General features: G+C 33.7%; 2 protein-coding genes across 2 annotated transcripts; one reads left to right on the top strand and one right to left on the bottom strand.

Annotated features, from left to right (window-relative positions):
• The first annotated feature begins 139 nt into the window (after positions 1–139).
• Positions 140–9,923, top strand: LOC112747655 (phosphoinositide phosphatase SAC7-like). Its single transcript, XM_025795806.3, has 21 exons — positions 140–345; positions 545–712; positions 844–927; positions 1,417–1,544; positions 1,635–1,723; positions 2,530–2,587; positions 2,743–2,799; positions 2,902–2,935; positions 3,165–3,245; positions 4,042–4,148; positions 5,668–5,754; positions 5,841–5,918; positions 6,138–6,208; positions 6,310–6,408; positions 6,684–6,783; positions 7,070–7,178; positions 7,295–7,367; positions 7,701–7,794; positions 8,232–8,324; positions 8,847–8,913; positions 9,361–9,923. The coding sequence occupies exons 2-21, from the start codon at positions 565–567 to the stop codon at positions 9,489–9,491; spliced, it is 1,788 nt and encodes a 595-aa protein (XP_025651591.1). The 5' UTR covers positions 140–345; positions 545–564; the 3' UTR covers positions 9,492–9,923.
• On the bottom strand, positions 9,394–12,823 carry LOC112747656 (protein MODIFYING WALL LIGNIN-2-like). Its single transcript, XM_025795807.3, has 3 exons — positions 11,790–12,823; positions 11,488–11,690; positions 9,394–11,011 (listed from the first exon to the last, which is right to left on the bottom strand). The coding sequence occupies exons 1-3, from the start codon at positions 11,901–11,903 to the stop codon at positions 10,777–10,779; spliced, it is 552 nt and encodes a 183-aa protein (XP_025651592.1). The 5' UTR covers positions 11,904–12,823; the 3' UTR covers positions 9,394–10,776.
• Positions 12,824–13,837: the final 1,014 nt, after the last annotated feature.

The following is a 13,837-nucleotide window of genomic DNA, read 5'->3' as shown; positions in this document are numbered from 1 at the left end:
AGTATCTCACGGTCTCACGAACCTATAGTAGACCTCCACGTGGCACTGTCATAGCGGAATCGGCCCAACCTTTCTCCTTAGCACCGCATTTGGACAACGAACGAATCTAACTCGGAGTCTGGGCCTAGGACAGGAAAGTATCCAAACACGCCCTTATCTTCAAAAAATGTAACAATATAATTAAAAAATAAAATAAAATGAAAGTGGCATAATGAGGAAGCAATGCAGCATCATTTCCCTTCGTTAGTTACAGTCTTACACACTCACGCTAAGATTCCATAAGCCACATCGAATTCGAATTCGAATTCGAATTTGGATCTCTCATTCTCCGATCGTGCGAGCCAGGTAAATAGTTTCTCTCTCTTGCTTCCTTCTTCATTTTCTCCGCCGAGAAAGTGCGAGAAAATAACACAATCCAACTTAGTTTCACTGTTTTAGCGGGAAAAAAATAGTGTTAATTCGATTTTGATTGGATCAAGCTCAAAGTCGAATCTCAGTAACTCTTGGTTACTTCAATTACGGATCTGTGTTTTGTTTTCGTCAGTGAGTTGAAGAACTTCAACGATGATGGAGAAGGCGGATTCGGTGCAGAAGCTTTACACGCGGATGCGGCTTTGGGACTTTCCGGATCAGTACGTGATTGAACCAACGGATGGTTCTTCTGGTTCTTCTTTGGCCATTAGTAAAGTCGATGGTTCCATGAAGCTAATCGGTTTGTTGCTTCCTTGCTTCTACAATATATAATTGTTCTTTTATTTATTTATTCTTACTATGTGACTTATCTATGATCGATCCTTTTTCTTTTTAATGTAATTTTCCTGCTTTATTATCATGCTATGACAGATGAAGTTCCACAAGGTAACTCCCTTCAAGTTCCTAAGATTTATACCATCTTCGGTGTGGTTGGCATGTTGAGGCTTCTGGCTGGTAAGCAATCCTAGGAGGCACTTATCCTTTATTTTCTGATTGATATTGTAGATGCCATAAGTGATGAGTGATTATACTATGCCTCTCTTTTTGGTTGTGCTTTGAGTTTTTATTTGTTGAGCATGTTGATTTATTGTAGGATTTATCTTTGTTTGATATGATTGCGCTATAATGTTAAGTTATAAGATTAGAGGGAAGGAAATAAATACCAATATTGCTTATATCTTTACACCTTATGCAGTAGCCAATAGGTGCCTACTCCACCCGTCCCTGTTTTTCAGAGTCTGCTTCTCTTTCTTTCTTTTTTTTCCCTGGATAAATTCCTGTTTTGTCTGTGTAATTGTGATTTTGATCATAGCATGTTGATTTTCTAGCTGTAGTTTGCATTTCGAATTTTTTTCTTCAGGACTCAATGCATTGCTTTTTGACTGTAGACTTCAATATATTGACTAATCATTTTGATGTTGCTAAATTTTACTGGGCCTTTAGGATCATATTTGCTGGTTATAACTGATCGAGAATGTGTTGGATCTTACTTGGGGCATCCAATTTTTAAAATATCTTCCTTGAAGTTTTTTCCCTGTGATCATTCTCTTAAAAGTGCCCCTGCTGAACAGGTTTGCTTCCTACAACTCCACTTGTTTCTTATTTAGTTCTATGTCCAACCAATTTGCAACTCATAATTTTTATACCTTATTTGGCAACAGAAGACAGAAATGGAATTTCTAGGGCTGCTAAATGTTGCTGAGAAAACCCATGGTCTGTTCTTCTCATACGAAACTAACTTAACTCTGAGGTGAATCACTTAAATATTCATCAGCCCTGTGTACAAATTTGTTACAGAAATATGATATTGGTTTTATTCATTCTAAAACTTGAGACAAGTACTTGTATTAATATCCACAAAGAAGGAAGTAGCATTCTCTGTTGATTACTTGCTTCATCCATGCACCCTGTAAACCTATAGAGAAAATGCATTTTCCCTCTCTATTCTATTTTGCCAATTTAATCTTGTATATGCTACTTTTAGTGTCTCAGTTATGATAGACTTGCATCAGAATTGACACACTGACATTTTTCAAATTTCAAACAAAGAGATGTTTTAGTGACAAAAGGTGACTGATTACTTCTAAGTTAGAAAGATGGCAAGAACTTTTATTCCTTAATTGAAAATTGAGTGCATTTTCTAAATGGAAATGAAAAGAAGGTGCAAAACAAATGTAATAATTAAGAGGAGTTGCTTGACTTGCTTCTGCCAAATTAGTTTCAGCATGCAAGTCTGTCTAGTTTTACAACTAGGATTTAGAATAGGTGCTTGACTACATAAGCAAGCAACATCTGCTAGCTGAGCTCTAGGATAAGTAAAAGATATACGCCCTTTTCTAGTAAAGAGCCACTGGCAAGTTAGGTTACAAAAGTACTTGAAGACTGACTCATTTTGATGTCATATGTGAAATTCTTATTTGTTATATTAATATTCTGAGTCACATATTTTAGAAAACTTAAAGTGATTAATTGAAATAACCTGTTTTTTTAACTTTTATTGAGTGTCAAAATTAAATATGAAATTGCATTTACTGATATCATATCAATGTTCTGCAGTGCACAGCGTTTAAATGCCCTAGGTGATGAGTCTAAATTGCTTCCTCTTTGGAGACAGGTAATTTATTTCATTCTAGCCAACTACTCTGCTAATTAGGAGCACTGAGTGATTTTCTATGTCTAGGCAAAGATTTCCTGCTTAAAGTGACTCTTTCTGCTGTCTTTTTGTTTTATCCTGCTAAAATGCTTATGTTACCAAATTCTTGACTGCAGGCAGAACCTCGCTTTCTTTGGAACAATTATATGTTGGAAGTGCTCATTGATAATAAGGTGGATCTGTGGAAAAATTTTCCGTTCAATTTCTTCCATGTTTATTCTGTACTTATTATTGTTATATTACTAACTAATAAGTGTATGGTCCTGTTCTTGCAGTTAGACCCATACTTACTCCCAGTAGTCCAAGGCAGTATCCTTATTTGATTTCCCCCATGTTGTATCATTATTTTGTTTGTTGTTATTGTTATCTAACAAAAATATATTTTTGTTTGTTCATTTAAGTATTTCAACTGTTTGTATGTCACTCAACCATCTTTCATTGTTTTGACAACAATATTTTGTTTGTTCATTTAACTATTTCAACTGTTTGTATTTCACTCAACCATCTTTCTTCAGGGTTGACCTTAATAAGTAATTAGGTTTTCATTACTTTCAAGCAGCCATTGGGAAAGAGACTATTGATGTCACTTTAATTGCTAGGAGATGCACAAGAAGAAATGGTATTTTGAGGCTTAAGAATATAGTTTCTTTTATCCAAATCCGCCAAAAATAGTTCTATTCATTTCCAACTTGACTGTGCATGTGTATCATAAATATAGCAAGTAGATGTGATCTTTCTTGCTTAATGAATCAGTCTCTATTAGGATATCAAATTAATGGAGTGGTTAATTAGGTGGTGATAATGGAAGATTGCTAGAATTTTTTAACTGCTTTATGTATTAGAATTTAGGATATGCTGATGATTGAAGTTGTACTGAATATTTAATACTTGGTAGTATAAGAAGGAAAATAATTGATGAGATTACTAATGGTTTAGGCTAGGGTACTTGAGTAAGAAGATAATATCCATGGTAATGACAAATGCTTTTGCAACCACAGAGATAGATGTGGTGGAAAAATGCCCTACTATAAGAAGTATATTAACTTGAGGTATTACAAAATTTGACCCAGTCTCAAACTGTTAGGAGCAGTATAGAGTTGATAAATATTAAATGCAATGATTGAGTAGGAGAAACAAAAAGGATTCATTCTAGGTCTAACTGGCTGCAGTATCTATAAATATGTATGGTGTAAGCAGAATTTATTGTGACATAACTTGGGTTACATGATGTGCAATTAATTCCGTTCGTTTTAACCCCAGCACATTGATTTTATGTGAGACTTAAAAGTCTACAATTTGAGTAGTTTTAATGAGAAAATATGGTTGTCATTTCTGGCTGCTTGAAAAAGGTATAATCCATCATCTTTTATTGGTTGATTTGCTAATGTTCCACGTGCAATTTCCTTTTCTGAAAGGAACTCGATTATGGAGAAGAGGAGCTGATGCTGATGGGTATGCTGCGAATTTTGTGGAAACAGAGCAAATTATGCAGCTCAATGGGTATACTGCATCATTTGTTCAGGTATATCTTTCTATGATCATGAAACTTTTCTATGGTGTGCTTGCCCGGTGAGATGGGATAGTTCTAACAATTAGTAGTGGTCTTATTGCTGGGGATAGTTGTTGTTTTCACAATGTTGAACATTAGTATTTGTGGTTTAGGGTTTTCAGCTAGTAAGCGGAAGCTTAAATAAACATCGGATAGTTAATTAAAATAGTTCCTTAATGAGTTGACAATGAAAATTTAACTTTTTTACATCAAAGATAGTTCAGAAATTATTCGTTGCCTGTCTGAATCATTATTTACAACTTGTGGTCCTTTAAAATTAGTGGTGCCGAACCTTAGAGAAGCCAGCTTCTTGTCCTTCAGGAAAAAAAAAAAAAAAAAAAAAAAAAACAAAATACTAGAAAAATTGTTAATCATGCACTTATTCCCTTTCAATTGTATAATAATATCTTTAGGCTTTGCTTGGTGATCATACTGTAGTGAGTGTAATTAGAAGAAACAAGATTGGAAAGACTATTTAAAATGGGGAGTAAAATACGTATGCTGAGTAGTAATTGGTTTGGCAAGTAAAAAATTGTAATTAACTAGTAAAAACTGGAATGTAGAACATGTCCACTGTTTTTACCTTACAATCAACAAGTATCCCATAAAAGGGAAGGGCAATGATGATGGCAAGGTAAAATCAGTGTCACATAAAAACAAACCTCTTTTTTCATTGCCAGTCATAGTTGGAGCAGTTTTCTTCAAATAACGACACAAGCCAATTTTGGTTGTGAGACTGCTTTTCTGTCTCTTGAATTTCTCTAAGGGGAGTCAATGCCTTGGCTTTGTGCTCTCTCTATATCCGTAATGTGTATCATCGTATATTATTTTAATTTCTTACATTTTATTAGAAACCGTGGAAATATCTTATAATATCCTAATTGTATCATCGAATCAAAATAAATCCTACATGATCTTTTTGAATTGGTTTTCATATTATTTTGTAACAATTATATTTATTACCTTATATAAATAGACATCAATACTGGCATCCAATTAAGGCATTCCATCTATCTTTTTCTTTCCTATATCCAGTCTCGACTTCTTTGCTCTACTATTCCTTATTCACTTTGACTCAATGTTTAGTGTTTTAAGTTTGGAAAATTACCAAAATGGAAGACATTACAATACACTGCTAGGCCTATGTATCACCACATGCAATGTAGCTTTAAGATGGGTAGGAATCCAAATTACACCGTAACCTTTAATTCTAAGAATCCTCTGATGAGATTTGCTTCTAGTAGAATCCACATAATCATATTTTAAAATACAAATTTTGTGGTAATTATTCCAACTCTCTTAGGTTATAGTGAAAATGGGTGGTTCATGTCCATATATGATCAAAAAGCACGTCTGTGTGACAAAATTGACTATGATTCTTGCTTTTACTTTTGTGGATGATAGTGAACAGTCTTTGTGCTCCCAAGATTTTCTCAGTTAAACATGTTTCTTGTTATATGTCTTATTAGCTACCTCGGTTGAGCTTCTGCAGGTTCGTGGTTCAATTCCATTGCTATGGGAGCAAATTGTTGACCTAACTTATAAACCAAAGTTTGAGTTAATGAAACATGACGAAGCTGTAAGTGGTTGTTGATTGTTGTATTTCTTTGGCTAACACCTAATGTTCTATGTATTTCACTGCTATTTTCATTGCTTGTAATGCAGCCTCGAGTTCTGGAAAGACATTTCTTAGATTTAAGAAAGAAATATGGGGCAGTGCTGGCTGTTGATCTTGTTAATAAGGTGAATATTCTGTCACTGATTATTGAACTGACAGGTTTTATCTGATGGTTGATAATTTTACTTGACGATTTTTTAATGTATTCACATAGTAGTTTCGTAAACAACTATAGAGAATACGTACTGTATAGGTGGACCTATGATAAAATGATGTGCATGTAAATGTTACGCATGAGCGAGCTTCTGTTTGATTCCCTTTCTTTCTGCTTTGTATCTTATCAGCATGGTGGAGAAGGTCGGCTGTGTGAAAAATTTGGCAGTACAGTGCAGCAAGTGGCTAGTGATGATGTAAGGTAGAAGTCTCTTTCGATTAACCTTTAAGTTGATGTACATACATGCATTTGATTTCTTCTTATTTGATATCTATGCATACCTTTTTATTTTCTTTTTGTAGATATGTGCACTTTGATTTTCATCAAGTATGTGGGCACATTCATTTTGAACGTCTCTCAATCCTTTATGATCAAATTTCGGATTTTATTGACACAAATGGGTATGTATTTATTGCATTAAGTAGTTAAGCTACTAAATGCAATCCGTTCAGAATTTAGTTAATATTTGAATTTCACACTTCTATTGCTTGGTTTCATCCATGCAGGAAACTACCTATGAGCTACTAATTTCTAGCATAGTTTTCAGCTATTTTTCCTGGAAAAGGGTCTTAACCATATTATTCTGTTTTATAATATAATATGATGCTGTACTCATATCTAATTGAAGCATTTTAAATAATCTTTTGCGTGTTTCAATTCTGTTTTGGAACTGTAGATATCTTCTACTGAATGAAAAGGGAGAGAAAATGAAGGAACAACGTGGGATTGTTAGGACCAATTGTATTGACTGTCTGGACCGTACAAATGTAACTCAGGTTGGTTACTTCTATTATGTAAAATCTTTTGTGCATTACCTGATGAGGAGAAAATATTTCTTTCCTTGTCTATAAGAACATGTCATCCTTCTGTTATTATCTATTCTGGATTTATTGCATGGGGAAGAAGAAAAGAGCTCCTCATTGTACACATGTATATGTATGTGTATGTACAAGTATATAAAACTGTGACTTTGATCCCCATAATTGTTTGTACATTGTCTATGTGTGTGCGCCTCTATGTGGCATCATTTTTCTGCTTAACTATGTTAAAAAATTTATGCAGAGCATGATAGGCCGAAAAATGTTGGAATACCAGCTTAGAAGGCTTGGTGTCTTTGGTGCCGAAGAAACCATTAGTTCACATAAAAATCTGGATGAAAAATTTAAGATCTGTAAGTGGTTCTTGATTCCAAATTATGTCCTTTAAAATGCACGTGTATGTGTGTATAGGATCAATAGTTGCTTCAAAGGATTTAGTTCCTATCTCTAATGGTTGCTCTTGGATCAGTGTGGGCAAATCATGGAGATGATATAAGTACACAGTACACAGGAACTCCTGCTCTGAAAGGAGACTTTGTAAGGTACTTTTTCCCATGAATTTCTGAAAAGTCAAAAGCTTTCATTGTTCCTCACATATGAATAAGATCAGTAAACTATGCATGCACAAAATGTTTCTAAGTTGTAATTGCAATCAGCATTGAATTCTTTGAAGAGCAAGTTAAACATCATATATTGTGTAATGGCAAAGGTTGTCAATAACATGGAAGTATATAATGCAAGTATGCCATTGTTTTATAATTTAAGGTGGCGGGATTTTATGATAAGATTCAACATCTCTAAAGTTTCAAAGATGTTGGTTATAAATTATATATAACCTTTGCACTATCACTTTTTAATTATGTGATGGGATTCAGATTTGGACATCGAACATTTCAAGGGATACTAAAAGATGGCTGGAATGCTCTTCTACGCTATTATTTGAATAATTTTAGTGATGGAACTAGGCAGGTTTGTGATCCTCTCATTATATACTCTAGCTTTGCTGTAGCATTTGTTTGGTGTTTACTTGGCTGTGATAACCAAGATTGGTCTGGTTTTCAAAACTATGGTCCTTACTTGTTATTGACTTGGCCTAGTCTTCTATGTATTTTGCTTTTCCCTTCTCCTTCCTAATACAGTTTTATTGAATGTATGCTGCTTCTTGCAGTATTTATTATGCATTAGATACTGGCTTTTTCTCTACATGTCTTACTGTGTACATATTCTGAAGAAATTATATTCAATGTCACTTATCAGTTACCCCAGCTGAACAGATCATGAGTAGTTTAGTAAATAATTTTCTTAAGTTTTCTGTGTCTTAATATATCTTAAGCTGTTGATTTGAACATTTTCAGCTTTTTATTTGTTGGTTTTATACTGTTTATGATTTTCTTAATTATGTGAAGGACGCAATTGATCTCCTGCAAGGACATTATATAGTTTCTGTCAGCAGAGATGCAACTCCCTCTTCCAAGAAACAAGGCCTTGAATCTATAGCTGTGAGTAAAGTTTAGATGGAAGTATTTCGTGGTTAAATTAGAACAACTAATTTGGTTTGAAAAGGTTAAATTTATTCTGATTGTCAATTGACATCTATCTCATTAGGACACAAAATAATTTATTTATTTGTTTTTTGTTTCTTTGTTTTGCAAGAGATACTTTATATGGTTTATAAAATGTGGGTTTGAACCCAACAGAAAAGTGAGAGATTGTAATGGGCCACAAGCCCATAATACGACAGCAAAAAATGATTCAACTTTTATTTGGTTGAAAAATTGCCTTTGCTATTAAAATGAGTAACCCTATCATTCAGTCAAGGAAATTGTTTTAATGATTAGGTTCTCAGACTGTGCATTAAGCACTGCCTCTTTGTTGAAGATTAAATAAGATTGTCTTGCACTACACATTTAGCTAGTATGCTGTAGTTGATCAATATAGCTGCTGAAATGCTTTAAGAATATTATATACATTTAATTCAAAGTTCAAACTGATATTGATTTGAGTTACATTAAACTTTGCAGTCACTTCCTCTAGCTTTGGGTCTGGTTTTAACTGGATTCTTTTTTGCAATCATGTCATTGAATCAAGGTGAGTCAACTTTTGTATGTTCAGTTTAATTGTAATTACGCGAGAAGGGAAGTAGCCTTTAGACTAATTAAATGCTCTAGGTTGATTATGTTTCAATTTAGTTATGGTATATCACCAAGATCAGCGAGCTTCAAAAGTAACTTAAAGTGGTTGCGTGTCTTGTATGGTAATCCTCTGCTGCAAAAAAATGGCTTGCCCAAGGTTTATGGATATTGAAAGCAAAAATTGACTTCAAAATTTATGAGAATTTCTTAAAATAGTATTGGGCTATTACAATGTTTGATGCATCTGAGGAAGTTGCCTATAGTCCTAGTTAACTGGATACATACTTAGACTTGCTAGCTCAGGTTTAGGCCATTATCTACAAGAGCGTGGCAGTGTTACACATGCCACATGGTGTGAAATCTATAGCTTTTAAGTGATGATCTTTTATCTGTTTTCAAACAGGTCGATATGATTATCGGCACTTCTTCTTATCACTAATGTGGGCTGGCATTAGCATCGGGATAGCAGCAGTTGTGAGGGCGAATGGTCGTGTTTTCTGCAACAGGCCTCGCCTACACAAGCCCAGGAGTTAAAAATATTTATGCAGATCACGCTGAGCAATTACATTCATTTATGTGCAGTGTGCAGCTTCTGCAACACAGGACTCATTGGCATAGCCTTAGTTACACTTCCAGATCACTTTAACAGATTCGATTCTTAAATCAAGGTTCCCTGCTTGCTATTATTTATTCTTTCTTACTAATTCTGTATTCATCATTATAGCTTCCAGAAATTTATTTATATCATGGTCCTGTGATCCTGTCCACGTCCCATTGGAGGGGTTGGGGTGGTTGTTTTGTCAATGTTTATGCCGAATTGCAGATCCTCCCCACCTTGTATATTTGGCTCTATCTGTGCCATGTTTGAGATGGAAGAATGTTGAGGTTGTTGGAACTCATCAAATTTGATAATATTTTGTATGCTTCATGCAAATCGAGATACATAAAATAGAACGCTTAGAAATATTGGCACTTGTTGTTATTTCTATTTTTAATATTTATAATGATAGTATTAGCTGTGTACTTACTATCACTATTTCCGGCAAGAATTAGAATGCCTTTGGATAAATTCTTTTAAAAAGACTTCGTTAAACTGTTTTTATTTGAGCTTCATCTCATTATGAACTTATATTTAATCACTTTTTCAAATATCGAATAATGATGATAATAGTTTATTGCACTGGTCACATTCATTTAATTTAATCAATTACAAAATATTGAACTCGGCTTGTGGATATTTGTACTTGCAATTCATATGACAATGCTCAGTTACTATTATTATACCATGCGTGTTTGTTTGCGTATTTTTATACTTAAATTTTAGCTGCTGCACTTTATGCATCTTTGGGGGGACTAGGCATCTGACTGGTTACGGGAATCAATTCCTTTTTGTGATAATAAATATCATCCTTTCATCTCTGGTTATTTGTAAAGTACAATTTTATTAAACAAAACAATAATGAATGCAACTAAGCAGGTGAATATAAATACATAAGATATACAAACCAATTATCTATCTATGCAGATGGTATCCTAAATGGGTTCCTACACGAGGCAATGGCCACCTCAAAGAGAATGTGTACATATTAAGTTTCTCTTTAGTGTAAGAAGAAGAAAAATAAAGTTATTCCTTAGGACATTGTACAAGCATGTTAACTCATCTTAATTGGATGTGGCAACCCTTTTTAATGAATAACAACTATTATTATAATATTAGTATTTCTTTGGAAGCATGTCTTTGGAATGTAAACTTGGATTTTTACCTCAGCAACTTGTAACGCATCTTTTTAAGTATAATAATTGGATGATCAATTCTTCCTCACCCTGTTTGTGCATGTATTTTGCGATCTTGTTCTGTTTGATTGGCCTTTATTGTTAACAAAACCGAACCAATTACCGAACCTACGGTTACTAGGATCAATATGGTTGAGCCGGCATAAACACCCCTTTTGACTAGGTAGCATTCACCATTCAACCAACCTATCCTATAAGGCTGCCTCTTACTCATGCTTGTGGCAGTTATCAATAAGATCATTGCAATCCCAAAGCTAAGCCTGCCAACCATCACATCATTCAAATTTTGAGTCTAATGTTGGTCATGTATTGTATTTAGAAGGCTAATCTAATCTCAATTATTTGCTTATATGAAAAATGTTTCTGGGGTTTTCATGTGCTTTCCCTCCGGAAAAAAAATTATATGATTCAACTATTGTCAACATGTGGCCAATAAAGGGCAAGACACATGGTACACCGTATTCATTGTCAAAACCGATCCAAATCACAATTCACAAAGAAAGAAAATTTGATTTGACAACTAGATCGGATGGTAGTGTGTCCATTTCATAGAACTAGATTCCAAGAGTGAAACTTCCTTCTAGAGCAACCATATGTCATTTCTAACATTGTAAATTATGAGCATTTAATAAAAGTTCAGCAAAATCTGGTTTGTTCCTTTATCTGGTTATGTACTTGTGTTAATATGAAGTAAGTCACAACTACTAACAAATATGAAAAAAAGATTGGTACCTACCAAGAGATCAAAAGCAGAACCATTGCAATGAGTGTTATCTTATAATGTGAGTTTCTTTTCCCTCCTGAACAATAATTCTTGAACAATACACAGTTGCCAATGATCTGAGCCAAACTTAAACAAACCAAAGCTGCAATCCCCAATCCAAATGCTTGGCTTGATGGTAAGTAACATTGTTTACCATTGAATCTAAGATCCTCCTTCTGTAAAATAGGACAAAACAAATGCATCATCATAACCCATTTCTAAAAAGATCAAAATTCCCCAATAATAATAACTAATAACTCTTTTATGTACACTACCTTGTTCCTCTTAATCTCAGAGGCTATACATAATAAGCATGAAACTAAGGCAAGTGTGAGGGAGATAATGACGGAGAAGATCACTGTAAATTTACACCTATTTGGAGTTTCCATTATTGAGATTTGTGAGTGAATGTTTATTTGAAGATGAGACTTGAGAAGAGAGAATATATTGGAAGCTAAAAATCAAGAAATAGAAAGATGACTTTGCTGCTGTTGTTATTTCCTTGAAGGTATTGGCCATGTTCTTCTTCTTCTTTGAGTTTCTTCTTCTTTTGTGGTAGTTGAGACTTCCTTCCCAATAGGTCTATCATTTTTTTATGAAGGAGATACCATTCCTAATTGCAACTAGCTTGAAACTTGTATAGCTACAAATCTAACATAACTCTCCATTCTTGATTTATAGCTAATTAACTATTGATGAAAATTGTTTATTACCATGAAATACACACATGCATGACAATCTCCCAAAATCAATAACAAAAAAACTATTTGGCCAAAATGGTCAATTTCACACAATTTTTTAAAACAGCTATCCAAATAGTAAATATAAAAGGTAACTCATTAATTAATAATTATCTTAGCTAACATCAGAGCATGTATATATATGAAGAAAGCATATAAATTAAAGTTTTATTTAAGTTGGTACTAAGTACTAACTACTACTAATAATAATATTAGAGCAATTAAGTATGAATATATTTTTATTAGTTGCTAGTTGCCACGTTTTTAGGCAAGAGATGTAGCTGTTCACGCGGTGAGGGTTCTCTTTATGCCACTTCTGATACAAGCTTCTTATCTCTTTTGTTGAGTTGTGTGGGGCCATTGCCATGAAAATTCTAAAACTAAAAAACTAGGTTCTTCCTTCCTTCACCTTGGTAATTGACATTTCTCTTTCTATTGATATTGAGGGTTATTTCTTTGATGTTTCCTTTAAGATTCACTCTCTTAATCATAAGTCACTTTGATTTGATTCCATTGGAGGCATGTGAGCAAGTGTGTGTGTGTGTGTGTGTGAGAGAGAGAGAGAGAGAGAGTTAAAAATGTAAAGGCATCAACGTATTCTCCACATAGTAAGAAAGAACCCCATTGACTAAGATTTGTTTAATTGTTTTGTTTGTTTGACCTTGTTTGAAACCCAATTCCCAACGTAGAAATGGTTCAGAGTTCAGAGAGATGGTGCCTTTGTTGATTCTTAAATGTTCAAATTGCAGCTTTTTTTTGTTTGGCTGCCTAGGTATTCCCCAATTTAACAGAAGAACAAGAATTAATTTGTTGTGGATTGAAACTCCATTTAAAGGTCTATCATTAATTAATGGATTGCATGCACAAAATGAAATTTAAATCTCTAACACTTGTTTATTCAAACGCAATTAATTGCAGCTTTCTTTATCAAAATAGTATTACCAACAAACAAGGCTTGTAAAGATACGTTTTTTGGTGACTAGGCTTGTAAAAGATATGCAAATGCCAAATGGGTGCTGTTGTTGAGAATATTTGGTACTATTTTATGGGAAAAATAAATTCACAGCAAAAATAATCTCTGAATAAAGATCGCCAAGCCCAATTTGTGGGAATATTTATCCAACGGGCTCAGTCAAAATATCCTTTTTCAGTCCAATTATAGAATTGATCTCTATTAAAAAAAAATTGTCATCTCTTCCAATTCCACATACCAAAGAACTAATCTGTTAAAAATTTTGAGTTTTATTTAAAGGTCTATTATTAGTCAATGAGTTGCTGCTGTCGAATCCTTGATATTTATTTAAACAGACAAATGAACTGACCACTCGAGCAACCCAAATTTATTTAAAGAGTTATTTTTTTAAGATGCACTTGATAAGAAAAAAAATAGAAAAGCTAATTCAGTCCCATTTAAAAATACTTGTTTACGATTAATAGTTTTAGTATTTAAGTTCTGATCAAAACACAAAGTTTTAGAATTTAGACAGTTCAATTTTTAAATTTGTTCAGCAATCTTGAAGACAAGTCTTGGGTTGTTTTAATATTTTTGCCACAAATGAAGCAAAGAACATGTTAGCCTTTTG

The sequence above is a fragment of the Arachis hypogaea genome, chromosome 15, assembly GCF_003086295.3.
Source record: "Arachis hypogaea cultivar Tifrunner chromosome 15, arahy.Tifrunner.gnm2.J5K5, whole genome shotgun sequence".
NCBI lineage: Eukaryota > Viridiplantae > Streptophyta > Magnoliopsida > Fabales > Fabaceae > Arachis > Arachis hypogaea.
Note: the sequence above shows the minus strand (reverse complement) of the source record. Positions and strands in the feature narration are given on the sequence as shown.

What these genes read in the sequence shown, in the direction of transcription:
- LOC112747655 (XM_025795806.3), top strand. Translation starts at nt 565, where the DNA reads ATGATGGAGAAGGCGGATTCGGTGCAGAAGCTTTACACGCGGATGCGG. An exon ending in GAGATGCACAAGAAGAAATG is followed by an intron (nt 3,246 to 4,041) that starts GTATTTTGAGGC and finishes CTTTTCTGAAAG; the next exon opens with GAACTCGATTATGGAGAAGA. An exon ending in ACCGTACAAATGTAACTCAG is followed by an intron (nt 6,784 to 7,069) that starts GTTGGTTACTTC and finishes AAATTTATGCAG; the next exon opens with AGCATGATAGGCCGAAAAAT.
- LOC112747656 (XM_025795807.3), bottom strand. Translation starts at nt 11,903, where the DNA reads ATGGAAACTCCAAATAGGTGTAAATTTACAGTGATCTTCTCCGTCATT. An exon ending in CTGAGATTAAGAGGAACAAG is followed by an intron (nt 11,691 to 11,789) that starts GTAGTGTACATA and finishes CCTATTTTACAG; the next exon opens with AAGGAGGATCTTAGATTCAA. An exon ending in GTTCTGCTTTTGATCTCTTG is followed by an intron (nt 11,012 to 11,487) that starts GTAGGTACCAAT and finishes GATGGTTGGCAG; the next exon opens with GCTTAGCTTTGGGATTGCAA.